The sequence below is a fragment of the Aethina tumida genome, chromosome 5 (assembly GCF_024364675.1).
Source record: "Aethina tumida isolate Nest 87 chromosome 5, icAetTumi1.1, whole genome shotgun sequence".
Taxonomy (NCBI): Eukaryota; Metazoa; Arthropoda; class Insecta; order Coleoptera; family Nitidulidae; genus Aethina; species Aethina tumida.
This window is the reverse complement of record NC_065439.1, coordinates 11,136,794-11,162,925: the sequence shown is the minus strand read 5'-3', so window position 1 is coordinate 11,162,925 and position 26,132 is coordinate 11,136,794. Positions and strand designations below refer to the sequence as shown.

The following is a 26,132-nucleotide window of genomic DNA, read 5'->3' as shown; positions in this document are numbered from 1 at the left end:
CACTGAATCACACAAAAGAAGTTGGTCAGAACAATTCGCGGGCCGCACAATCACTGATTACTCCACTAGTATTTGGTAACGTGCTGTTTTCCCACCTAAAAACACGATACAAACACGCGTCGCGACGCCGCGCGAGTACAGGTGAGCGATGGCGGGACGCGCGTCGAAAACTGCCGGCGAAAATTGTTTTTCCACGTGGTTTTTCAGCGCGCATGTCTTAATGTAGATTGTGTAGGGAGGGTTTGCTCGATTTTCCGACAGGTGAAAGAAAAATCGCTGCTCTACATTTACGACATTATTCAAACAACTATTTCCGTTTATTTTCTACCAGATTCGAATTTTAATATAAATTCTATTAAGCAAACGTTTTTTGTGAGAGGAAATTTTCTTTTCTTTTTGTGTTAGGTTTTGTTGCTCAATCGGGTTATTGTTAAAAAGTCTTTTGTCTGCTTTACTGAATGGTGAACCAAATCAATTTATGTGCAAAATATCAACCATGTAATCTGTGTTACTTTCACACAATGCAGAGACTATAAAAAATTAATTTCTATGGTTTATGTAATATTGATTATTTTGTTTAAAATTATATGACAATTATAATCTATATGAATTGAATTAAGTTGAGGCATTTTTTAGTGTATCTTAACACGTTTAAAACATAGTTAATTAAAATTTTATGAATTTTGGTTAGTCAATAACAGGTTCGCCGCAGGAATTACTTTTAAGTTTCAAATTGAATTTCAGAGCGAAATTTAAAATCTTAATCCAATTAGGAAAATGTCTGATATTTTTAATAATTCTTAAGACTTTTTTACTTAAACAAGATATGAACAATTTAAGAAAAATGCGTGTTTTTGTCTTATTTCTTTTTTTTTGCCTTAATTTAATTTTTTCTACAAATTATGTATAAAAAACTTGAATAAATTTTAAAAATAGTATTTTTTTCTTGTGTTATACTATCAAACAGTTTATAATTATTTAATGCATTTTAGTAGATTTATACATTAAATATAATTTTGAAATTAATACGTTACAAAAAATGCTAGTTTAATTTTTTCGAATTTTTCTTTAGAATTTTAAATATTTATAACAATTAAAATTTAAACATCAAAAGCTTTTATAATATAATCGTATAATTATAAAATTAATTTAAATCAAAAAGAATTGTTCTTTTAATAAAATAATTATGTTTTTTAATAGTTGCTCTACATATGAGCAATAGTATATATATTTATATATATTTATATATATATATATAGCCAGAAAAATTTTAAATAATTTTATGTGTAATTTACAACAAAATAAAAAATATTTGAAAAATATAAATGTAACTTTTTAAAATATTAAAGATTTTAATCATTTTTACGAGATGGTTTATTTGTTCTGTCCAAATAAGACGATTAAATCATAAGTGATAAAGTTCTTTAATATTTATTAATAATTTACAAAAAAAAAAATAAAATATTATAAATAATAATAATAATAAAATGTATTAATATTTTTTAAAATATAAATATTAGAAATTATATAAATAGATGTAAATTTCTGAACCTTTACACATTTTATATCATAATTTGGAGGGAATAAATTTATTATACCTATTTAGAAAGTTTTGAAACTCCATTGTTTTATTTAAAATAAAGTTCAATAAACTTCCTTTAAAACTTTATTTTAGGCCTTTATAAAAATTAATTTCTTGGTCAATTCAAATGTCAAATATCATAGATTTTTTAATGTAATTCAAAGCAAATATTTTATCTTTTTTATAACACAACAAAGCGACACAAAAATTTAATTCTACTCTGCAAAAAATAAATGAAATATTTATGAGATTTACAAAAAATATATTAATTCAGAAAATATATTAATAAGAATAACACTCGAAATAATTTTGCGTTGGAATTCGTTTAATAAAATATTGGACGAAATTCGAGAGCAGATATTAAATTAAATTTATGAAATTTTAAAATTTAAGTAATAAGAAATTTGTACAATAAAAATGATTCACAAGTAATAGTTCCAAGAAATGCTTAGAATCACTTTTTCTAAAATTTAATTTTAAATTATTCTTTCTTATTTCTTATGAATTGCCAGTACATACTTATGATTATAAAAATTTAGAAATTTAAACCTATAAAATTCAAATAATTTTTGTCCTGGTTATTATGTTCAAAAAATATATATTAAAAATTAACATTCCTTTATAAATTTAACAATTAAATAAAGAATTTAATTTTACTGATGTTTATTTGTTCTGGGCTGGCAAAAAGTAGAGGAACTAATGCTATTTAAAATTTTATTACTACAAATAATTTGTAATTAATATTTTAATTAATTCTAAACTAATATGTTGTAAAATTACTATTATTACGAATAACTTTATTTTCATGGAAAGTAACAGATAGACGATAATATTTGAATCCATATTTTGCCAGACCTCTTGCAGAACCGTCAATAATTTTTGCTGATTACTATACTCCTTGTGTCTTGTTGTACACTATCCCTCATAAGTTTTCAAATCGGAAAATTGAAATGGCCAGTTCTAAAATTTATTATTTCTCTGAAAAGCCGATGCTCCAAATATTTTGAAGTGTGCTTCGTGTCATTATTTTGTTAAAAAATAATGTTTTAGTGACATATTTTATATCTGAATAGTGTACCATGTTGTTCTTCAATATTTCTTTATTCATAAAACGATCCAAAATACACTCTATTCAAAAGAGGGGATCCAATCCAAATCCCAAAAAGCAGTCCCATACCATTACCGACCTGTTGCCGTGTTTGACAGTGAGCATGGTAAACTTTCGGTTAAACTTTTTATGAATAGGTCACCTTACATATAAAATTCCATCTCAACGGATTGGAAGAGTGATAAAATCAGTAATTTTTTAATTCAGAAAATAATTTCTTTCCACGAATTTACTTTGGTATATACTGCAAAATTAAAAATTATTGTGAATTTTGTAGAGATTAGTGACATTTAGTAGAATGTTGCTCTACTCTTTTTGCCAGCTGAATATTTAGTTTTTTGATTTGCAACTAACAGAATTATTTTTAATACAAGAAATATTCACCGATATATTTTTTACAGTGTGTTCATAATTGGTATAAATTATATAATATTAGATTTGCATATATAGCAATTTATATATTTTTAAAATTGCTCTACATTGTACATACAGTGGCATATTTTTAAGTATTTAACTTTTTAAAATAATCTAATAAATCTTAGGTGATATGATACATTAAATTAATAAATTAAGCAACTTTTAAACGTTATAATTAGAACACATTAAGCAATAATATTTTTAGTACATTCGCAGATATAAATAAAAGTTTAATCAATCACAAATGCGACCAGCATAAAATTGTCGACGTGCGTGACGAATTTTGAATGGAAAAATATTTTTCCAGTCCGTTTTGATATAATCTTCGTGGATGAAATCCATCAATAGTTTGGCGGATTTGTGGCTGACTTTTAATCAACTTGCCTTAACGTCTACGTAAAATCACTTGGGGAATCACTTCATCTTCAAGACACTTTCCTCGGTCTAAAAAAAACCGCACACCCAACAAAGATTTATTGTGTTCTAATGTGGCTTGATTAAAATCGTACGTGAGATCTGTGTGTGTACATAAGCTTAAAGATGCATATGAGGATTTTTTTAAACAGGCAGACGGATTTAATTTCGCTTTGAACGTTTCATTATTTATCGACTAACGCTTTACAACCTTTGAAACCACAAAATATTTTTTTTATTAAAGCACAACAAAAACGAGCCCAGAAAAAAATTTCCCTTTGAAATTCACCCCATTTATTCATATATACTCGTCGGTTTTTACGTACACGTGGGTTTTTTTTTACTGCGGGGTGAATGGAGGGTACGTATCTTATGCGGAATATTAATTGGTGTCGGGCACAATTTCATTTTCCGTTCAATTATCGTTCATTGTGCGAATCGACAAAATTCAAATTGCATTGAAATTGGCGTGCTCCACTTGATCCCTCAATCGACGCCGATCGCTAAAAGCACAAGTGGCGACAAATGCAAAATATTTTGCACGTTTTATAATTGCCTGTCCCTCTTTATGAAGGCAAAACGTTTGATTTTAAAATCGAGTTGATTGATTAAACATTGAAAAAAGATTACCTTGCTTCTGGCCATTCGGTTTCGGTCGTTGAAGTTGGAGCTGAAGTGCTTTGGGTTGGAAGACTCAAACGGGGCATTATTTTTAAAGTCATCGGGCGCCTTCTTCTCGACGTATATTCTAAATAAATATATTATATTATATAAGCAATTTGCACTGAAAAACAAAAATTTATTACCAAAATAAAATATAAAAATAATATGAAAAGAGAATATTTTAGAATTTAAATTTAATATAAAGAAAATCAATTTTGAACCTAGAATTTATAAGTCGTACAAGCATACTCTGTATTATAATTCTTTAAACGGATTATTTAAAAAGAGAAATCTATAACTCTCTATTCTATCTATTTGAAGAAACCATACAAATCGGTGGGGGAGACATCTGTGCGCTATATTGGCAACTTGAGAAGAAGACATAGAAAACTGTATTACCTGTTGCTGATGTAATCGAATTTCTGGGTGCCAACAAATGAGGGGTGAGTGTTTCGCCAGCGCCACCGGAAGATGACGGGACGCTGTCCTCCCTCGTCACTTTAAATTTTATGGAAGTCATTGCCATTTTCTGCAACAAAAAAGTTGATCAGCTAATATATTTTTTATTATTAAAATAAATAATGGGTTTTTGATTTGTAAACCACTCGTTAATTTTACCTGGAATAAAATTCTTATAGAAATGGTGAATGCGCAGAATTATTACTTTTAACTGTTTTGATAAACGATAATTATGATCCACACACAAGTTCAGTTAAATCCAAAAAAGGACTCCATTAAAATAATGACCACCAAAAGACTTTTAATAAAATTTAGTTTTCTGATAGAGAAAGAAAAAAAACGGGCGCAACGAACATTTCTTCCCACTTTGCCAGTTTCGGCAGGAATTTACGGTCCGAACATGCGGATAATACGGTTTAAAAGGTTTCGGTGGCGGACAGAATTCAGGATTAACCCGGCGGATTGCTTTAACGACATTCGCCGCTCCCATTCATATTTTAAGACTAATGCACGCCCATTTAAATTATCCTCCTAGTCAAGTTCGACGAAAAAAAATCGTTGGGTTGGGAGTTACAGTGGCGATAAATAAGCCCGAAACGGCTCTATTATCATTTTAGTTTGCTTGATTGTTTAGTTTTGGAGCTGTAGCAGAACAAAGTTGGAATATTTAATAAATTGATAGGATGTTTTAAACACCTAGAAATATTTTTACATTTTTATTGTGTAATTATTTTACCCTAAATAAAGAATAAAAATTATTAGAAATGACATGCCTGGTTTAGTTTTGGAGATGTAGTAGAACAAAGTTGGAATACTTAATAAATTACAAGGATGTTTTAAACTTCTAGAAGTATTTCTACATTTTTATTATGTAATTATTTTAAATACAAATATATTATACCCTAAATAAAGGATAAAAATTATTAGAAATGACATGCCTGGTTTAGTTTTGGAGATGTAGTAGAACAAAGTTGGAATACTTAATAAATTACAAGGATGTTTTAAACTTCTAGAAGTATTTCTACATTTTTATTATGTAATTATTTTAAATACAAATATATTATACCCTAAATAAAGAATAAAAAATATTAGGAATGACACACCTGGTTTAGTTTTGGAGCTGTACCAGAACAAAGTTTGAATACTTAATAAATTATCAGGATGTTTTAACCTCCTACAAGTTTTTCTACATTTTTATTATGTAATTATTTTAAATACAAATATATTATAGCCTAAATAAAGGATAAAAATATTTAGAAATGACACGCCTGATATATTCATTACACTTCGTGTATTAGTGATTGCATTGGATGGCATGCTTTAAATGTGAATTAGTACTTGAAATGATTAATGTTTGAGTGCGCTAATTACAATTTTCACATGTTGTAGCATGTTCCACATATTAGAAATGTGTGTGACAATGTAAAATAAATAATCGTCGAACATTCGGTTACAATGTTCAGTGATTAGAATAAACAGAATACGAGGAATAATAAATTTCCGACTGGTTCTGATAACGGAGCTTTAAAGAGGAAATAGCAACGGTGTGAATTGAATATAACGTGTGAATAAACGAAAACTAATCGATTTTTCCCATAACCAATAAATGTTTATTATTAAATGAGTTTCAAGTGTTTTTTATCAAAAAATGAAAACAATGAAGTACTTGAACAATGAGTTTTGTGCAGAGAAAGACGTGTTAAAACTTTCCCTTTTCTTCCACGTTTTCCCAGTTGTTAATTAGTATGTTATTAAAACAAATAAATACTTTAAAACTTCGTATTTCCATCTAATCCCTTTGAAAGGGAGCAACGTAATTTCGTAACAAAGAGTGAAATTTCGAACACAATACTCACGAGCATATTGTAGAACGAATTTTCACATTAATTGCAGGTGTATTATATTTATTTATAATATTAAATCCATCGAATTAATAACCGACATTTCACTGTTGTGTCGTTTAATGTGTTTGTAAATTGCTCTAATTAAATCCGTGCGTGAATGTAAACATATTAATTAAATGGTTGTGCGAAAATGTCACAGATATTCGATTTCTCCGTTGTGTTATTCATATTATTTTTGTTAATTGTTCGATTTCCCTTCATATACAAATTTCGAGGAGGAAAATTCATTCGTCAAACTCGCCAAATAAATTAATAAACAAAAAGTGAATTTTGAATTTTAATTCAAGCCGTCCTTTGCAGCCAAGAAAATTACCGCACTGATTTGATTATGTCGAATTGAATTTCATCGCCTTACGAATTTACTAAAATCAATTGTAACCAAGTTGTTTTTCTGGATGTTCCATAATCTCGCAATTTTTTACAATTTCATCATTAGGCAATTAGTTTTTTTTGACGTCGGGCATTATTAATGATGCAGTAGACGCATTTTTCGCATATTCAAATCATTAATCAAAGTTATTCCACTCGAGGGCACAATCAGCACTTGAAAAAAAAAACGAGAATAAACTAGGAATCATTTATTTTGATTAATAAACGCCAGTCTTCGCACCAAAAGCGTTTATGCGAGCAATTTGTTGGGTTGTAGTTTTGTTGAATTTTCGTCCGGAGTTTTAAATGCGGAATGTGTAGTTGTAGCTTATAAATAAATATCAAATAACTTAGCACAAATACGTGATAAACACGAATTTTAATGAGACTAATATCAAACAATCCTCGACTTAGTTAATATTCGGTTTGCATTTTAAGGGGGAGAAGTTGATGCTGAAAGTAATTTTTGTACATTATATTCACATCAAATATTGGAAGTTAAAGGATTTAAATTAGTCCACATTTAAGGGCTTAATGAAGTTCTCGCAATGTCAGTTTTAGTTTAATTTTATTGTTTGTTGGAAATTGATACAAATAAAATTTACAAATTTAATATCTAAATGTTAATTAAATTTGAAATTTTTGTCAATTCTTATATTAAATTTCACAGGAACAAAAATGTTGAATACAAATTATGTCGGAAGTAAATTCATACAAATTAACTAATATTTTAAATTATAAACTGGTTAATAATTCTGATTTAAGCAAAAATATAGAAACTTTTTTATATACATTTATGGCAATTCATGTGTGCTGAATACGAAAATCACATTCATTTTTTTTTTTTTCATTGGTGTCATTCACCCAAATAATGGAAAATTTCTGTTTTTCAGTTTATTATTGTACTTAATGCGATATCCAGAATAAAGGCAAGCCCAATCGAGATCAACAATATTGTATAATAAATAATAAATAATATCCAACGATACCTAATTTGTTTCCATCGAAAAAAACAATTAAAATATAGATGTTAAAAATGTCAAAAATACATTTGATATTTACCAAGACATTTAAATAATAAAGACACATTAAAATATTTATTTATTAATAAATTATAATAATATTCTACAAAAATAAAAATATAATAATAGAAATTAGAAATTAGTAAAAATACTCCACAAATCTTAATATCAACGTTTTTAGATATTTTTTTGAGCAGTAACAAATAAATATAAAATATTAGGCACTATAACATAGCAAATATACTTGACTAATTTTTAAAAGTCAACCAAGACCGATTGAAAAATAATTATTTAAAAATAAATTATTACAATATTCAAGAAAATTAAAAATATAACCGTGGAAACATATCAGATACATAAGAAAATGGATGGAAAAATAATATTAATATTTAAATTTAACATTATTTATCATATACTCTAAAAATTTTAATATCAAAGTTTTTAGATAATATTTTCTTGAGTAGTAACAAATAAATATAAAATATTAGGCACAAGAAAATATTAAATATACTTGACTAATTTTTAAAAGGCAGTCAAGACCGCTTGAAAAATAATTATTTAAAAATAAATTATAACAATACTGAAGAACATTAAAAATATAATCATACAAACAAAAAACTAGTAAAAAGAATCTAAAAATTCTTAAATATTAAAGTTTTTAAATAATAATGTCTCATTCAGAAAATAATCAGTCAATTCAGATACATAAGAAAAAAAGTTGATGGAAAAATAATATTAATATTTAAATTCTCAAAACCTCTTCTTTAGATGATTTTGTAGAGTAGATGTTGGAATTTTTTTTTTTGTTTGAAAATTTATTTAAATTGTAGAAGTTTGAACTATAACTCAGCTATTTTCTTTCCAATAAAAGTGAATTATGCACAGTAGGAAGAGTAATTTAATCACCTAACCTAACGATTATTTATCACAATCGGACTAACCATTAATTCTGAACACTGCTTTTGATAAAATTATAATCTGAAAAACACAAATTTGCCATTATCAAAATGAATGGCAAACTTGAAAAAAATAAATATGAATTTCCTGTTCAGCATATCTAAATTACCTATATTTTATTTTTATTTAAAATTTCATATTACATTTCAAAAGTTGGATAATGTAAACCAGTGTGACACCAAATTCTATAATTTCATAGTGTTCATGGTAATTTACTTACAAACACTAAAAACTACATTAAGCGGATCAGAAAATATCCTGTCCTTAATTAATTACTTAGCCTTTTTTATAAACATTTTGGAACCACAGACAAGCATTAAGTATCTCATACACCATTAACAAAGCCATCAAATCAAATGAGAACTTAATTTTATTAAAATATTAGTCTATCATCGATTTCCAACATTGTTCACTATTCCCTTATTGGTTTTTCTGTGGCACTAGAAAAACATAATAGAAGAAACTTGTCTGGAAGCTGGAATTGATGAACTAATTGATTTATCCCACGTGGAAATAGAAACACTCCAGGATGTTCCAGATCTAATCATCCATCGATCCAAGATTAACGTCGACCAAACGAAAAAAAATAACACAAATAAGTCAATCTCGGATAATTCTCTTACTTCCCTAATTTCATTCCGGTGTTTAGAATCTACCGATGGGAAAATTCATTTGGGCCTTAATTAAATTTTTGGTACGGGGAATGTATCAATCAGATCGTCGGAATTAATTGTTTACGTACAATTAATATTATAAACATGTCTTGTCGATAACGCGACGACTTGAATTGACGTCTGATGTTTTGCGATCCTAATCTGAATCGATTTACGTGAAAAACACTTATGAAATGAAACCGCACAGCAAAAATGTATACATAAATTTCAATTTATATTTACGAATTATTTTTAGTTACAAATGTGCTAAATAAAAACTTGCTGCATATTTTATTGATGGTGTAACGTTTTGGTTGAATTGAAATGAAATATCAAAAAAAAAAAAAAAAAAAAGAATTATAAATGTATTGAATGGGTAAAACATAAAACTCATGTTAATTGATGAACACGTGAAAATCGACCTAAACATTTTGATTGAATTAAAAAAAACGTTGTTCCGAAATAGACCGAACGAAAGGTTACAAATAATATTTGTCTTGTCGTTTTTACAAAAAGGAAAAAACAGGAATACGTAGAAGGGTATTTCTTCGGATCCGAGATAATATTTTGTTTGAGGTATTTCTGTTGACATAACGAATCTAAATTGCAATCGAAAATGTCAGTGGGGATATGTGATTTTAATTGGGCTTGCAGGAATCGAATCCGGTCCGATTGATTCGCCCTTTTTCCGATAATGAAAGACGACTTTTGATCACAATATAAATATAAATTGGGGTTGTTTTAATTAAAATGACAAAGGCGCGAATAAAATTCCAGAGATGCGGGGAGGAAAAAACACTATTCAGTCCGCGTCAAAACAAAATTGAATTTGTTGAAGATACTTTGTTGACGCGGGAAAATGAAATTCCTGAAACGCACGAAAATAATCTAATTTATAATGGGAAAAATTTACAATTAAAATTTGGTGCTATTCGTGATGCGAATTATGATACTGCCCTATTTTATTTATAACTTCAAAAAACGCACATAAAATAGACACTCGACGTACAAGATGTGATAATAAAAAAGAGAAACATAAATAAATTCGAGAGTTAAATATATTTCTGGCGAAGAGTCGGACGCGAATATATCTAAAAAAGGAAATGAAGTGCAAAATCAACATGAATAAAGGGGGCTCGAATCACAGACAAGAGAGAGAAACGGCAAAAAGGAACGTCACAGAAACAATGGGTTGAAAGTGAAACAGGGAGCGAAAGAGAATAAAATTACAGAAGGCACAAATGGTATATGAAGTGGTGATAACGAACAAAAAAACCGAAACGAACGAAGTTTGTCCTTATGGCTTTTGCGATATGTTTAATTTGGGAAAATTTAATTTTTACTCATCGGTAATTTCATTTTTGTCGTATGTGAAAGAATCTTTAAAACGCATAAAATTGGAATTTTTCTTACCTTTTTATCGTCTGCATATTAATAAAATTTAATACTTTTCTTTAGAATGTAACACAGAAATTGTCATTTTGATGATTAATAAAGAATTGTCAAAGAAATGTCGAAAGTTGATTTGTAAATTGCTTAATATATGTATAAAACTAGAAAAATTAAAATTTATACATATAAAATACCACTCACAAATGTAATAGGAATATTTCCTAATATCTGTTATAAATAATATACCATAGAAACTTTTACATGAAAAAATGTCCCATAAAAAGTAATTTACTTATTAATTAATAATAATACATTTTAAGAAAAATAAAAATAAAATTATAGGAATTAAAAAATAGTAAATACTCCAAAAACTCTTAAATATTCATGTATCCATTATTACAATGTTGAACCAAAAGAATTAAAAATTATAAAATACTTTTAATATTTTAAATATAAACTATAAACTTGAAAAATATTTAAATACCTAGAATTTTAAACAATTTTTATTTCGAAAATAAAAATTAAAATTATAGGAGCTAAAATGACAAATATACTTGAAACATTTTAAAAATAAATATAAATAATATATAGAAAAGTAAAAATAAAAATTATGGGTACTAAAAATTGGTTTGTAAATTGATTAATATATATAGAAAACTAGAAAAATTTAAATTCATAAACATAAAATCCCATCCAAAATGTAATTAGAAGACTTCTTAATACAAAAGTTATCAACATTGTTATAAATACTGTTAAAAAAGAATAAAAAAATAAAAATTATATGTACTAAAATTGCTGGTTGAAAAATTTTAAAATATTAAATTTTAAATAATTGTACTATTAAAAATATTTATTTATTTATAAATACATTTTATCAATATTAAAAAAAAAATAAATTAAAACTGTAGAATGTAAAAAATGATAACAATAATATAATTGAAACAGTCTTAAATATTAAGGTTTTTAAACAAGAAAGTCCCATTCTGAAAAAATATATTTATTTATTAATTAATTTTAATAACATAATTTTTAAATAATAGACCCATTAAATTATATATTTATAAATTAATTATAATAATATTAAAGATAAATAAAAATATAGCCATAGTGACTAAAATTAGTAAAATTACTCGAAAAATCCTTAAATACTAAAAAAATAATGTATTTCATACGAAAATGTGGTAAAAATACTTTTTTTAATTGTTAAGATTTTTGAATAATAAAATTGAATTCCAAACAAATTATTATTTATAGGTTTATAGAGAAAGAAAAAGAATCAAAGAAACAATTAACTAATTGAAATGATAAATCACTCCTGAAACAATTTCTAAATGAATGAACCGCTTAACAACTGTTCCGGCAAGATTGATGCACAAACACAGCAGCCAATTTAAAAAATAATTAAAAACGAATGAATTCAAGATAATACAGAAATTAAACTTGCGCTATTAAATTTAATTATAATGAAATTTGAACCAGCTTGGACTTTATAGTTAATTTCGCGCGTTTAACATTTATTATTTCGCTCAAACTGAGTAAAATACAAGTTTTATTGTTCACAATAAAGGAAACGCCGAACTAAATTTGCACAGTTTTAAAGGAGATATTTTCGGTATTAAATAAACAAGAAGTAATGATGTTTTCCGGTCAGATTTTCGTAGTTATTCGAACTATTCAGATATTCTCAATCTCGCCCACTTTATTCGGGCTCGTGCGATATTAAGTTGAAATTATAACGGAATATTTTACATTCCCGAACCCTTTGTAGCATTTCATATTTCCCAAATTCGTAAAATCTTAAGTGGAACGATAAACATTCGGTTTTTTGTTATGTATTTTTCAAATTATGTGTACTTTTCGTACTTGACGGTACAATGTACGCAACAAAAGGGACCGAACTTTCGCAAATATTGAGTTAGGCAAGATATTTTATTCTATTTACTGTTTAAATTGAATTCGGACAGATAAACATCGGCGAATAATGATGGGAAATTAAAAATATATCTCATTTCATGTTTTATCTGTCTTTTTTTCACTCTGCCATTTAATTTTATCAGATGTATTCATCGGAAAACAAGATAAAATTAAACATGAATTCCAAAAAAAAATTATTGAAGTTTATGAAAAAACTGAAACAATAACAAGGTCATTATTGATGTATGCCTTAAATAAACTTTCCAGCATCAAAATTGGTATATTTTGTTTGCAATTATATGTAAACTTTAAAAATATGCAGGTTGTTGCATTGAAAATAACAACGTTAGTGTCACGGCGAAACCGGAAATTACATTTTGTTCAAAATATATTAGAACAGCGGTTCAAGTATACAAATTTAAAATCACCTTTTTCTGTTCTCCATAAACTTCTAATTAATAAATTAGGAGAATCACCCTGTTTTATTGCAAATATATTAACTACACTTGATTTGTGATAATATATCAGGTTACATAAATCAATGTATATAATATTTATGAGTATATAAGATAAATATTTAATTGATATAATATTCTTCCTTTTCTATTTTCTATATGTATTCAAATATTTAATGTATCTTTGAACATGTTGACAGAAGTATTCATTCCCCAAACAATTTTATTGAATTATTCGTTTTATTATTCATACAATTTTGTCCCTGAACTACACAACACATTATATAAAATCATCAAAGCACAACATATATTGAAACAAGAAGCAACAAATGTTTAATATTAATTGATATAAATCATATTAAAGGTTTAAAGAAAGGCTCATTGTAACACAAAAAACAATTTCAAGGATCTCGTAATTTGGTTGGCTGCATGAAACTGATTATTGACGAAACGTGATCAACAAAAATTTTACTAATTATCCTCAAACTAAAGATCCACCAGCTTCCAAACGATCTCGTCTACCAAATCATACAGTCCCAAGTTCAAATATACGTTTCTACATTTCAGAAGCAAATAGAACGCGACAAAAGCCACATTATACCCCGTGAATGACGGTGTAAAAATGCTCGACAATTAATTAACAAAATGTTCACACTAAACGTCTTCCAAATTGCCCTAATTATTCTTGCGTCTGTCGGAAAAAATCGTCACGTTCGCATGTGATTGTTTGATTAAAACATGCCCCTAATGATTGTTAAACAAGGGCTTGTCCGGATTTGTAATTAAATGTTTGCAGGAAATTTTTCATCCTTCAGTTTGTTCCCTTTTCTCCAAGATAAAACTTCCGTTCACTGACTTATTGTAATAATTTAAGATTATCGATTTGCCATCGCAATTTTAAATAAAACTAGTTGTTGGTCTTATTATCCAATAATTCCAGGAATCCTGAAATAAAAATGACGAATTTCCCTAGGGAGAAATGCTTCATTCCAGCAGGAAGTGTAATACGTTTAGAATGAGAACTGCGCTAGCTGAGTATATAATTTGACTCAGGGAAATTAAAATGCATCAGTATTACGAAATCTATGAATAAAACTATTCATCTGATTTTACTTAAATGTGGGAACATTTGGTGGATTATTTTCATTGTACTCATTGATTAGATTATCATAATGAATTAGTCAATAAATGCTGCGTTTTCATGGTAAATTTTTAAAATTCCTTCTTGTAATAAGGTTGTAACTTTTATAAGACGAAGGTTTTGAAACTTGTTGAGTGGTTTTGTATAACAAAAAGTGATAAAAAAAAAAATTCAACAAGTCTTAAAAATTCCAGATTGACATTTTCAAAAATAGCACACGTTTGCAATTTTAAGCAATTTTTTAAAACGTTAAGATAAGGAACGTCATTAAAACACTTTTAAAACCAATTTAGCAACTGTAACAGTTATGACGTACTTCCAACGATAAACTTAATACACTAATTAACTAAATTATAGGACATAATATCGTATTAATTATTATGAAAGTGATTAAATTTCATATGTAACATTAAATTAATGGGTTTTTAGTACATGAACATGATACAGATAAAAGTCAATTTGCATCTGAGTGAAGATTTTAAACTAGGACAGTTTATACAGGAGCAAAGTGAATTGAATGTTTATGGATCGGCCCCGAAAACTAAGAATATTTCATTTCGTATTCCTTGAACGTTTCCAATAACTTCAGGAAGTCGAACTGAAAACGCACAATTTCGTACGAAATGTTTCACTCAATATGTTTTATTCACTCACTAAAAAATTGCATAGACATAACTTTTATATCATAACTTCATGCTTTGAAATCTTACCTCGGTTTTATTTAATCACTTAACGCAGTTATAGTACAAAATAAACAGCCCGGAAAAAGCGACACATAAATTTAATTTCGGTAATTAATCGCGGCGCACTTTTAATTAAAAAACACTCGCGAGTTGTTTTAGGCCCGACATCGCGGAAGCAACAGTCTCGAAAGCACATGGAAAACTCATTTCCAAAGCGATTTTCGCGCGCCTGCTCCTTTTCACTCGCGTCCCGATAAATTCACGTTTACTTGGCGTGTTTCTATTTTCCTACGTTACGAGCATTTTTCATTTAAAAAATGAATTTTTATTGCTTTTTGTTGTCCCGATAAACAATTTTTACGAGCATTTAACAAATAAAAACTGTTTGCGCAAATATTTAAACAATATTTTTAGGGCGTCGTTTTTATCTATCGGTAATTTTCGTAACTGATTAAAATAGTGAAATAAAACACAGTTTTGAGTAACTTTGTTTATTTTTCAGAGGATGTTTTAAATGAACAGGTTTGTATCGATTGGTATTTAGTTAATTCAATTCAGAGTTTACAGCTTCAAAGCAAGTTGTTTTGGAGGTTTTTTTGCGCTTCTCAAGATTTTTATTCCCAATGGACGTTTCAACTTGGACGTAATACAATCTAAAAGCCCTGAAAGAAAAAGGCAACTGTTGCATTATTCTATCTTTATCTGTGCTTTAATTTACATATTTTATCCCCGGCTCGGTTGAGAAATAAAATTACCCTGGTTAAACAAAAAGTTTTAATTACTCTATATATTAACAAAACAACGATCTATAATATACAATTCAATATAAAAGAGCTAAACAATTAAAAAAATCAATAAACATACTGTCTATACATTTACTATGTTTTACTTATTATTTTTCAACATCCTAAATAATTGACATGGTTCATTTAAATACAAATTATGTTCATTTAACAAGACTTCTCTACTTTACCTAATTAACAAAAAATTGATTTTCTACGCTAAATGAACATAAAAATGTAAGTGATTGATTAAATAACATACAATTAAGATTGACTATGAAAATTTGTTAAAGCTTATTGCTATTTAAAAGTGTTTTTTGATTCTATTACATAAGATGTTACTTTAACTGTTCAAACATAAATAATTAAAGAAATCACAGACAAATATTTAAAACTCATTCCTATTTTGTTGTTATTTAATCACAATAGACATATAAATAAAACTGGCTTAAAATAAAAAATAACAGTTAAAGAACATCTTTGTAATGAAAACCAAATAATACAATATTCTACAACAAAATTATCACAATGATGATGTAAAAAAGCCTGTGCTTTTTTATTAAAGCTATACCCTAATCAACTGTCAAACAAATAATCATTTTCAATATTTATGTTATATTTTAGACGGATTGTAAAAATTTAGGCTATAAATAGGTATACTTTTTTAAGTACTAAACATAATGTTGGATCACTTTAAATTAAAATTACTTAATAATAAATAAATCCAATAATGGAAACAGAATAAATAAACTTTATCACACTAGATATCCGAAAATTTGTATAAATAAGAAGAGGTAAAAAGTTTACGCTTAAAAAATATCACAAAATTCGGTAGGACATTATTTTTTATAACCGTTTTTTTATTGTCTGACTATTGCTAAGTTAATCAATGGAAAATAACACAATCGAACGTTTTTATGGGATTCCCTAAATTGATACATATGAATCTATTTTACACATGTCATGAAGCCGCCTTTTTATACGTTCCTACATATTTCTATATATTTACAAAGCAATGAGCCTACTTTTGCTATCCTTCCATTTCTCCAATAGTTTCCTGTGCTCTTCGATTTCTTTTTCAGAGATTTGCCGGTTTTGTCCCAGCTTTCTGGGATCTAAGTTTGCTCCCAGATTCTGCATCCCTTTAGCCAGTTTACTGAACGGTGACAAGACTAGGTCTTTGGTAGCGCTCGACACCGGACTCGCAATGTTAGCCAGTTTACTTTTCAATGCTGATTCGGATTGACTCTGGGAGATATTGGCGGTGCAAGTCATCTCGAAATCGGAATTGGAACGTTCGAATTTCACCGTGCTCTCGTCTTTCGTTTCGTCCACTTCTCCGGAGGAATGGCTGAACTTCCTGTCCAGCTTTAAGGTTGTGGGTGGCTGTTTCTTCTCAACTAAACATACAAAATTGATAATAAATTAATTTTAACGGTTACAGAAATGTTCAAAGTCACCTTCTTGAGTTTCCGAATTGATTTTAATAACCGGAGCAATCGAAACGTTCTGCATGATGCTGCTCAGCTGCACGTCGTCAACTTGTGAGGCGTCGATCCTTTTAGAATCTTGCCTCTGCAACATCCCTTCTTTGCTGTCCGGATTCCCCATAACTATACCGACTCCGGGCATAAAACACTCTGCGCTGGAACTAAGTACCGAATCTTCGGTAGCTTCGAAAGCCTGTTCTATAGATCTGCTTCTGTCGCCACTGTTCGAACTCGAATCAGTCGCGTAGTGTAAAGAAGCGCCGCTTTCTGTTGATTCGTTTGGCTGGAAGATCGAATTTTCATATTCATCCTCCGAATCGCTGGATGTTTCCGTTTTGTTTTGTACGCCTATTGTGAAGTTCGCCCTTGATTTAGGTTTGGGTTTGAAGGTGCTCGAGATCTTATTCAATTTTGAAAATTGTTGGGTCATGTTTGTTATCGCTTTTGTACCTTGAAAACGATTTATTTAATTATTTTACCAAGTGATGAATTGAATGAATTTTACCAACACTTTTTAGGGCCAATAGTTGTGTTTCGGAAACGTTTCTGGTCATTTGAGGCAAACCGACAATATCTAAGTAAATACTGTTGCTGGTTGTTCCCGTGTTGATGATTTTTGACTTTCTTCTGTCCAAAGCTTGACCCTGCCTATAGGGAATTGGAGGAAGATTTGAAATGGCCATCGCCACTTGAAATGACTCGCATATTGCCTTTAATGACTCTACGACAAAAATAATGATAATTTATTAAATTAATTTGTACAAATAGATTTTTTACCAATTTCTTCCTCCTCGTTATTGATAGCAACAGCCATGTTATTAAAAAATCTCAGAGGAGTCGACCTGAACATGTGATAATAACCACCAACTCCGTCGACTTTATAATTCAACCTAATACAAAATCGATTCTTGGTTAACTTGAACAGATTCGTTTCCGGCATCCCACACTCCAACAAAGTCAAGTCTTCCAGTCTCACCTCCTGATATTTAGTCACTTTGTCAACCTGATCATCATAGTCAGCGACGAAATACGAATTCTTGGTCAAAATAAGTATGGAGTCCATTTCAGTTTCACTTGGATCTCCTGTTGAAGGATCGGCGTTTATTAATCCCCACGCACCGACAACGCATTCGGGTTGGTTTATTAACATTTTTTTACAATCTTCGATTACTAGTTTTACGTGTTCAGCTGTTAGGGCACTGTCCTCGTCACACTGGACAGCTTTCGATTCATTGAAGACGTCTTCTGTTACGCAGTTTCCTGCAATGGATTTAAGTGTAAGTTTTAATAAGTTTCATGTCATTGGATTTACCTAACATCAGGTCGATTGTTCCTTGCCTCGTCGTATCTTTAAAGCGACTCAAGTAGTACCTAAAAATAGTTATTGTCAAAAAACTGATCACAATAAAAACATCAATTAAAATGTCATTTTAAAGAAGGCAGACTCGTTTATTTAAGAAAAAAGCAGCTATTTTAAGTAGCTCAAGAAAATTCTATAAATACTTTGAATATAAAATAATAAATAAGGATATTTCTCTTCAATAATTTCCTTAATTTAATAATACAAAGTATATTTAAAAAAAATACTTTTTCCAAATATTAATTAATAATAAAAGAGCTTGTCTTCTTTATAAGCTCATCGACAGTTACAGGGTACGACGAAAAAATACACCTGGTCATGTGATATAAAAGATTAGCTAACGCGAACTCTTGTTGCAGTGCCAAATGGGGCCCAAGCGAGGGCGTCTTTTGTGGCAAGTTGTCGTAAGCTATCGCGCCCGTCGTTCTGAAATCCGACCAAATGTTCTTCGTTTCGATCGCGTGCAGTCTGTTGCCGGTCATAATGTCCAGACAGCTTTGTCGCATCGAGTCTTTAAAGTGGTTCTTGTAGTATCTACGAGACGGGATGGTTTTAGGAAATGAGGAATTTTGGAAAAGGATTTTTTCGCCCAAAACTAACTAATAACACACCTGTTTGCGGAGTTCATTCCGTCTTTCATGATCCCCGTGAACTTTCGTTCTCCCGTTCTTGTGTAATCACCCTAAAATATTAATTATTGTTGTAATTGAAGGTTGCGTATTTTTTTGTATTGTAAAACCTTTAAAGCGTTTGTTCCAGCATATTGTTTGCTAATAGTATCTCCGTTGTTTGCCCACAGTAATTGGAAGGTACTTTTAATATTGTTTGGCATTGTACCTTCAGGAGAAATTAATCCTAATTTGCAAAACTGTATTTCCATCACAGCTTTTCCTAAAGCAGTCTAAAACAACAATAAAAATAAAACAATGGGTCTAAAATTGGAATTGTTGGATATTCACTTGAACGACATTTGTTCTATCCAGACAATCGATACAATTAACTCGGAAAACTCCGTTTTGAGAACAAATGTGTCCCTGTCTGTCTCTCCAGCAATAATTCATATCCTTTAAAATATCGGCCACTGCATTTATGAAAATTGACACATTTTCAAAATGCATTCCTCGACTAAAACGTTAAAAGTCAATCAATAAAATGCTTATTTCAATTTTCGTTCATAATTACCAGTATTCATGAAAGTCGAACGTAACGTAAGTTAAAAAGGGACTATTCAAGTTCAAAATGTGTTGCGAATATGCGTCGAAAATGATCTTTTCTTTTCCTGTTTGATCGATGAGGTTTACAGCACAAATGGGACCGTACTTTTGTATTTCATTAGTGAAATGTTTTTCGAAAGCTACATTCGTCTCGGATTCACCTAAAAAGTAGCAATATTTTTTTACTGATTAAGGTAAACTGTGGCCTCAGTACCTCTGTCTATTCTGGGAGGAGGTCTGTATTTATATCCGGGTTGCGACCAATAAACAGGAACAGATCCTCGTACTTGCACGAAAGAGACCTCGTGAGTTTGGTAGGCGATCAACTGTTCAGTTTCCACGTAATTGGCCACTTCCCCATTCTCATTGACGCCTCTTCTTTTATATCTATTGAGGAATATAAATAGATAATTATATATTATATTATTATTATATATATTATTGGATGAAACATTGAGAGATTTACAATATAGCATTTTTACTTATTGTCTAAACTTGAACTACTGAATTTATCAATGTTTGTTTGCAATTGCACAGACAATTAAAAATAAAAAAAATTCGAATTATTTGTTTTTGGGCAAAAACATCTTGAATGATGAAAATATTGTTTGTTCCGAAATTCGTAAATTAATTAATATCCTTGCCTAGTTCCGGCCCTAAATCGACTCCTCCTGGACAAAATACATAATTTGAACACCTCAAAATTATTCTCCATTCCGGGAACGTCTGGAAATACCTCGACTCTACAATCCTCGATCTGAATGTAACCCTGAATCACAGGCAGAATCCACGGATCGCATAAGGGATTCTGAAATATTAACTTAACGTTACAAGACACTTTTACTTTATGTTGAATAGCATACATTCAAATCAATCAGATCTTTCAGCATATATTTGTTCCAAAAGAACCGATCGTCGACGGTTTTCCACAGTGCATTTGGATCAATCAGGTCTTCTTTTTCTAAATTGCACAGTCGTTGCAATGAATTAGTCAGATCGGTCGTTTTGGAGTAATAGAAGGAGTTGGTGTCGTTGAAGATTCTGTAAAATTCCTCGATTATTTGCTTTTCAAAACGTTCTTTGTCTTTGAAGTCGCGACGTTTCGGCGTTCCTGTGGCGATGGCAGCGGCTTGTTGCGTCGTGTTTTTTATGGTATTGCCTGCACTTTTTAGTGTACCCCATGTTTTCGTAAACGCCGCATTTTTCTAAAAAGTATTATTAAACTAGTCTTAGTTATTTTCATTTTGTTATACCTGTATATCAAACAGCGAGTTGGTCGTTGTGTTTTTTCTGGCGAGTGTTTTATGTTTGTGACAAACGTTCAGGCTCAATTCGACGTTCTCTGAGCCGAGCGGCAGAAATACAACGGTTTTAATTTTGTAGACTTGATTGTCGCCGTGCAATTTTCCCACCGGGACACTTTCTTTAATCAGTAAAAGGCGGGGATCGAACACGGCACTGTGCTCCAATTTTCCTACGATTCCGTCGATTATTCCAAGACAAATTGGATCGTCTGCGTCCGTCAAATCCCATCCTATATAAAAATAATTTTTGAAAAAACGACTTTATTTTTAACGTAAATAAATGTTCCCTATTTCTGGAAAATTGATAAGAAATATGCAATATGAAAAATATTAAATCAACAGACAAATATTTCGTCATCTTTAAATATTTTTTTTTAATAAATAAGAAATATAAATGAAATATGATTTAAAAATATAAAATATTAGATCTGAAAGGCGGGCAAATTATTATCACTGATTTTTAGTCGTCCACTTCAAATTATCACAGATATATTTTAAATAAAGGGTAATAAAACTAAAAAATAGAATTGAAAATATAATAAAAACTAAATATAAATATTATCAAATGAATAATCTAACAATGCCAATTTAATGAATGTGCATGAGATGTTATCGCCGCAAAACAGTCCTCCCACACAAATCAAAACTTAATTTATCAAATTACACAAAACACAAACCTAATACATTAATTCCTACGATTATAAAACATAATAAATGCAATCAAGCAATAAAATTAAGTGAATGAAGTAGATGTAAACGTGTTAATTGAACGGTTTAAAATTTTTTTTTACCTGTTTTTGGGATGAACGCGCCGGTTTGTCGATCCCACCACAAACTGTATTCGCCGTTAACGAATATGTAAAACTCGTTCGTTCTGAATAATTCCATGTTTTTGCAATAAAATCAAGATTCAGACGTTTGTTGTCATTCTGAAACGTCGACAGAGACGGAAACTCGGAAATGATCCAATCCAAACGGGACGTTGTCAAATATATTGTGGTTTCATCCCTATTTGCCATAGAAAATTTGGCCAAATTTTAAAAAGTTTTACCTTATATAAATAATAATATTGTGTATGGAATAAATAGTGTACGAGTAAATAAAATTGTTAAAAAGTCGAAAAACAATTAATTTGAAATAGTGTGGATAACAAATTTTCCTAACATTGTGACGGAATTCACAAATCGGCAACATTGAAGAAGAAGAGGAAACAATCAATGGGGTGACACATGCGCAGTTCATTAATTAGTGCACGCAAGAATTTCCAATAAACCTTTTGAATTTTACTAGTTTGTTAACATCTATGAACAATAATAAGTATCAAATAAAACAATTTAAACGCATATATCTGTTCATTATCACTTTATTATAATTACAATCAGCGCCTCCATATGCATTATTACAATATTTATCAAATAATATTAACAATTAATAAATAATTTAAACAGGATCTGCAAGATCTGCTTGTCGGAAGAACGTGGAGACAATGCACACAAAATAGTTGTATGGAATGTACCACTCCTTCGGTGCCTTTTCAGGAAGTCTCAGTCTAATAGCGGCGCATTTTTTCGCCAATTCCCTGACAACGTTGTAGTGTTTTGGCATCATTGGCATAACCAGAAGCGATAATATTGCCAAAATCCAAGCACCCACGTTCGGATTCAATTCTTTGCTGTAATTATCCAAGTAACTCGAGATGACAGACAGCATTTTGATTTTGGTGTTTTGATGAACCTTTATTATGTACGACAATTTAGGCGGCTGGATTCGGAACATGTGCACGAATTCTGATTGTTTAAAACCGCTAATCCAGTCATCTGAATCGTATTTGTCCTCCAGGGATTCCCTCAGCTTCAGAAACTCTTCTAGTTTTTCCTTTTTCCATTCTGCCGTTGGCAGATACTGTTTGTCTGGCGGTGCAACAGTTGGAATCTGTGGGAGACATTCAATAAACAAAATGCAGAATTAATAGAACACATATTCTCACCTCAACATATCCAAAATTTACATTTTTTTGGAATTCTTCCTGTCTGATGTCTGATGTTTTTAGTTCCTCGCATTTCGTGAGCCTTTCATACATGACATGTTGTAAATATTCCTCGCCTGCAATAAAATAATTTCTAAACACTTTCTTGCAACACATTTATAAACCCACCGTTTGTCGGAATGGAATTCGGATCGAAATCATCAGGTATTTGGATGTGGAACGCTTTTTTGGGCATGCCGCTCTCCTCATCCGAATCATAGACTATAGAGTCTGAATCGCAGTCGTCGGATTCGTATTCGAAGTCACTCATTTTACCTGATTGTTAAAAATTCATAACTAAAGGTTAGAATAAACAGCCCGACCGTGCTACTAAAATATCTAGTATTTTTCTGTCCAATCGGAACACACATTTACGAAAATATGACTTTTAATTGGTTACAAATACTTTTAGCAGTAGCGCCATCTGTGATTAAGGCATTAAAACCAGTTGAATTGTGACTTTTAGGGTTAGGTTCATTAAATATAAACAAACTAGTATTTTTCACAAAATCGTGTTTGCAATTAATGAATACAGTATAAAACGACATAATCAACAGAAAAAACATTTCAGTGTCTCCTCTCATGTCTCCTGGGCTTATACTTTTCCCAATGTCGATGATTGACGGTCGTGAAATCGTGGCAATGTAAAGCCAGATCCTTTAAATATTTACTCAGACGCAATAATTCATTATCCTTATCCCGGTTCAGGTGCGCCTGCCTAAAAGGTTTTATTCGCAAACCATTTTTTGGATTCATGAGGAAATTGCGCCTAATGTCGTCGAACATGATCGTGTTTTTCGGCGAAAACTGTTCAAATTTTCCCCATATCACACCCAGGGGTTTCACCTAAAAGTTATAATTAGCAAGGGTCACAATGAATAGTGAAACTTACATCCATTACACCATATTTTGGAGTGTGAACTGAGATCATAGCTAGAGAATCTAAATAAAAGGCAATTTTGTAATTGGGATTGGACACAACACCCAACAATTTCATCTTCTCTTCAATCCATTTCATGCCAGTTGCTGACCAAATAACAATGTCGTAATGCTCATATGCACTGGTTAAAAACTCATGTAAGTAAGGCCTCATTAATTCAATTCCTGTTTCAGCAACTGACCTGTGATCAAACAAAGTATAATCAATGTCTAGCACTAATAGTTTTTTGTCTGGGCGCAAATCATTCAATATTTTTACTTCATAATCTTTGATTCTTCTTTGTATTTTTGACAAATAAACCTCTTGGTTTTCAATTGCAATCTCCTCATCTTCTATATCCAAATCATTGATGACTTCTGGCATGTTTTCAGGTGTTGTGTTAACTTCCACTATGTCCTCTTCCAATGAACCCATCATCATTATCTTAAAATTCGCCTTCAGTTTCAACTGGGACATTCTACAATCATTTTCCGGCGTTTTGCCTGTAATTAAACAATTTAATACTATCCCCCAATTCAGTTTGTCTCACAAACCTTTAAATTTTAAATTGAGCAACTTCTGACGTTCAGGTTTGACTCCGGTTTGTTTTTGGATCGCATTCTTCAAGTCCTCCACAGTGTCGTTTTCGGACACGTCCACTTCGTACTCTTTTCCACTCCATTTTACAAATATCTTCGAATAATCCATGATCGATTGTTGCTAAATAACACACATACACTTGAATCAAATCTGACGTTTCGACTATTTTCTACAACTGTTCACAGATGGTGCCAGAGTATTTGTGATTTATGGGACAGACCCGGAGCAAGCAGATTTTCTAAATTAATAATGTCATTGTTTTTTCAACTGTATATAATTATCGGAATTATTCAAGTCTCGTTTGAGATTAAAAAAATATATAAGTATATATATTTTATTTTTTTTTTTAATTTTGGTTTGAAAATTTGAAATATTCTTAATTTATTGCTTTAGAAAAAATATTAAAGATATTATTAAAGTGTGTTTATTTCCATTTTTGAATTTGAAACTCTAATTCAATTTTTATTGTAACAATTTTTTCTATTTTCTTTAATTTTGTGAGTAAAATGTTTTGAACGTCTATTTTATAACTGAAATTTTTATATTTATATATAATGTTCCCCACTTTTTTATTTGATAAATATCATAAAATATAAAAGATATTGCTAAAATCGTTTTTCATATTTATTTTTAAATTTATCACTTTAATATATTATTATAATAATCATAATTAATTACTATTAAGTTATTTTTGTAAGACAAATATTATTAAGAGATTTTATTCTCTAAAACTTAATTCTTTTTTAATAATAGAAAATATTCCCCTTTTTTATTTCAGATTACCATTAATAGATTTGATGATCAACTCGATGATCCCTCAAATGGGGGCATTATTCCGATAATATGGGAATCAACCCCCTGTCACAAGTGTACAACTCTCTAATAAATTCACATGTAGGAAAAAATGAATTGATCCACATATCTATTGAACATATTGAAAGAGATAACAAGTTGTAACAGATTTATACAAGAGAACAGCTGGAACCTGTAAGGAAATTAATCAAAAAAAGTAGGGAAGACTAGTCTTCATTCATATTTATATACGTAATGCCATAAAATACTTCGAAATTTAATGTTAGATAATATTTGTTAAAATCGAAGATATTTTTTAAAAATTATTTAATTCATATTGGATAAATATTCATGAATGTATGCTAGAAAAGTAAGAATATTTTCTCTATCCATTTTTTAACAATAAATATAGATAGAGACGATATCCAACCGTATATTTTCTAAATAAATTTACGACATAAATCAAAAAATGGATGAAATTTCGAAACACCCAACCAAAACCGAACCGCAAA

At 29.7% G+C, this 26,132-nt stretch overlaps 4 protein-coding genes across 7 annotated transcripts in view; all 4 read right to left on the bottom strand.

Annotated features, from left to right (window-relative positions):
- Nucleotides 1–15,291, bottom strand: part of LOC109596530 (cAMP-specific 3',5'-cyclic phosphodiesterase-like) — a 229,574-nt gene extending 214,283 nt beyond the window's left edge. Inside the window, exons 1-3 of one of the 2 annotated variants that reach the window (XM_049967672.1) lie at nucleotides 15,161–15,291; nucleotides 4,584–4,713; nucleotides 4,152–4,269 (exon numbers count right to left, since the gene is read on the bottom strand). In XM_049967672.1, the coding sequence (XP_049823629.1) occupies nucleotides 4,152–4,269; nucleotides 4,584–4,710 (245 nt within the window). In that variant the 5' untranslated portion in view covers nucleotides 4,711–4,713; nucleotides 15,161–15,291. Of the gene's footprint in view, nucleotides 1–4,151; nucleotides 4,270–4,583; nucleotides 4,714–10,961; nucleotides 10,977–15,160 lie in introns of those variants that run through there. The other variant, XM_049967673.1, reaches the window with a different exon arrangement.
- Nucleotides 15,292–15,614: 323 nt separating this feature from the next.
- Nucleotides 15,615–22,542, bottom strand: LOC109596537 (phosphatidylinositide phosphatase SAC2). 2 transcript variants are annotated; one of them, XM_020012103.2, is made up of 16 exons: nucleotides 22,075–22,542; nucleotides 21,233–21,513; nucleotides 20,843–21,184; nucleotides 20,624–20,787; nucleotides 20,194–20,366; nucleotides 19,948–20,140; nucleotides 19,725–19,890; nucleotides 19,505–19,666; nucleotides 19,377–19,447; nucleotides 19,078–19,299; nucleotides 18,718–18,776; nucleotides 18,183–18,665; nucleotides 17,911–18,126; nucleotides 17,376–17,855; nucleotides 16,941–17,315; nucleotides 15,615–15,795 (listed from the first exon to the last, which is right to left on the bottom strand). In XM_020012103.2, the coding sequence occupies exons 1-16, from the start codon at nucleotides 22,169–22,171 to the stop codon at nucleotides 15,695–15,697; spliced, it is 3,585 nt and encodes a 1,194-aa protein (XP_019867662.2). In that variant the 5' UTR covers nucleotides 22,172–22,542; the 3' UTR covers nucleotides 15,615–15,694. The 2 variants fall into 2 exon arrangements, with proteins under 2 accessions (XP_019867662.2, XP_049823594.1); XM_049967637.1 differs by lacking the exon at nucleotides 19,078–19,299 and having other exon boundaries at nucleotides 22,075–22,541.
- Nucleotides 22,543–22,630: 88 nt separating this feature from the next.
- LOC109596523 (gem-associated protein 2) lies at nucleotides 22,631–23,661 on the bottom strand. The gene is made up of 3 exons (XM_020012092.2): nucleotides 23,439–23,661; nucleotides 23,271–23,386; nucleotides 22,631–23,215 (listed from the first exon to the last, which is right to left on the bottom strand). The coding sequence occupies exons 1-3, from the start codon at nucleotides 23,578–23,580 to the stop codon at nucleotides 22,724–22,726; spliced, it is 750 nt and encodes a 249-aa protein (XP_019867651.1). The 5' UTR covers nucleotides 23,581–23,661; the 3' UTR covers nucleotides 22,631–22,723.
- A 144-nt stretch (nucleotides 23,662–23,805) lies between these two features.
- Nucleotides 23,806–24,991, bottom strand: LOC109596522 (ubiquitin-like domain-containing CTD phosphatase 1). 2 transcript variants are annotated; one of them, XM_020012091.2, is made up of 4 exons: nucleotides 24,783–24,991; nucleotides 24,431–24,731; nucleotides 24,202–24,370; nucleotides 23,806–24,155 (listed from the first exon to the last, which is right to left on the bottom strand). In XM_020012091.2, exons 1-4 carry the CDS (start codon nucleotides 24,934–24,936, stop codon nucleotides 23,877–23,879), a joined length of 903 nt encoding a protein of 300 aa, XP_019867650.1. In that variant the 5' UTR covers nucleotides 24,937–24,991; the 3' UTR covers nucleotides 23,806–23,876. The 2 variants fall into 2 exon arrangements, with proteins under 2 accessions (XP_019867650.1, XP_019867649.1); XM_020012090.2 differs by having other exon boundaries at nucleotides 24,202–24,731; nucleotides 24,783–24,989.
- Nucleotides 24,992–26,132: the final 1,141 nt, after the last annotated feature.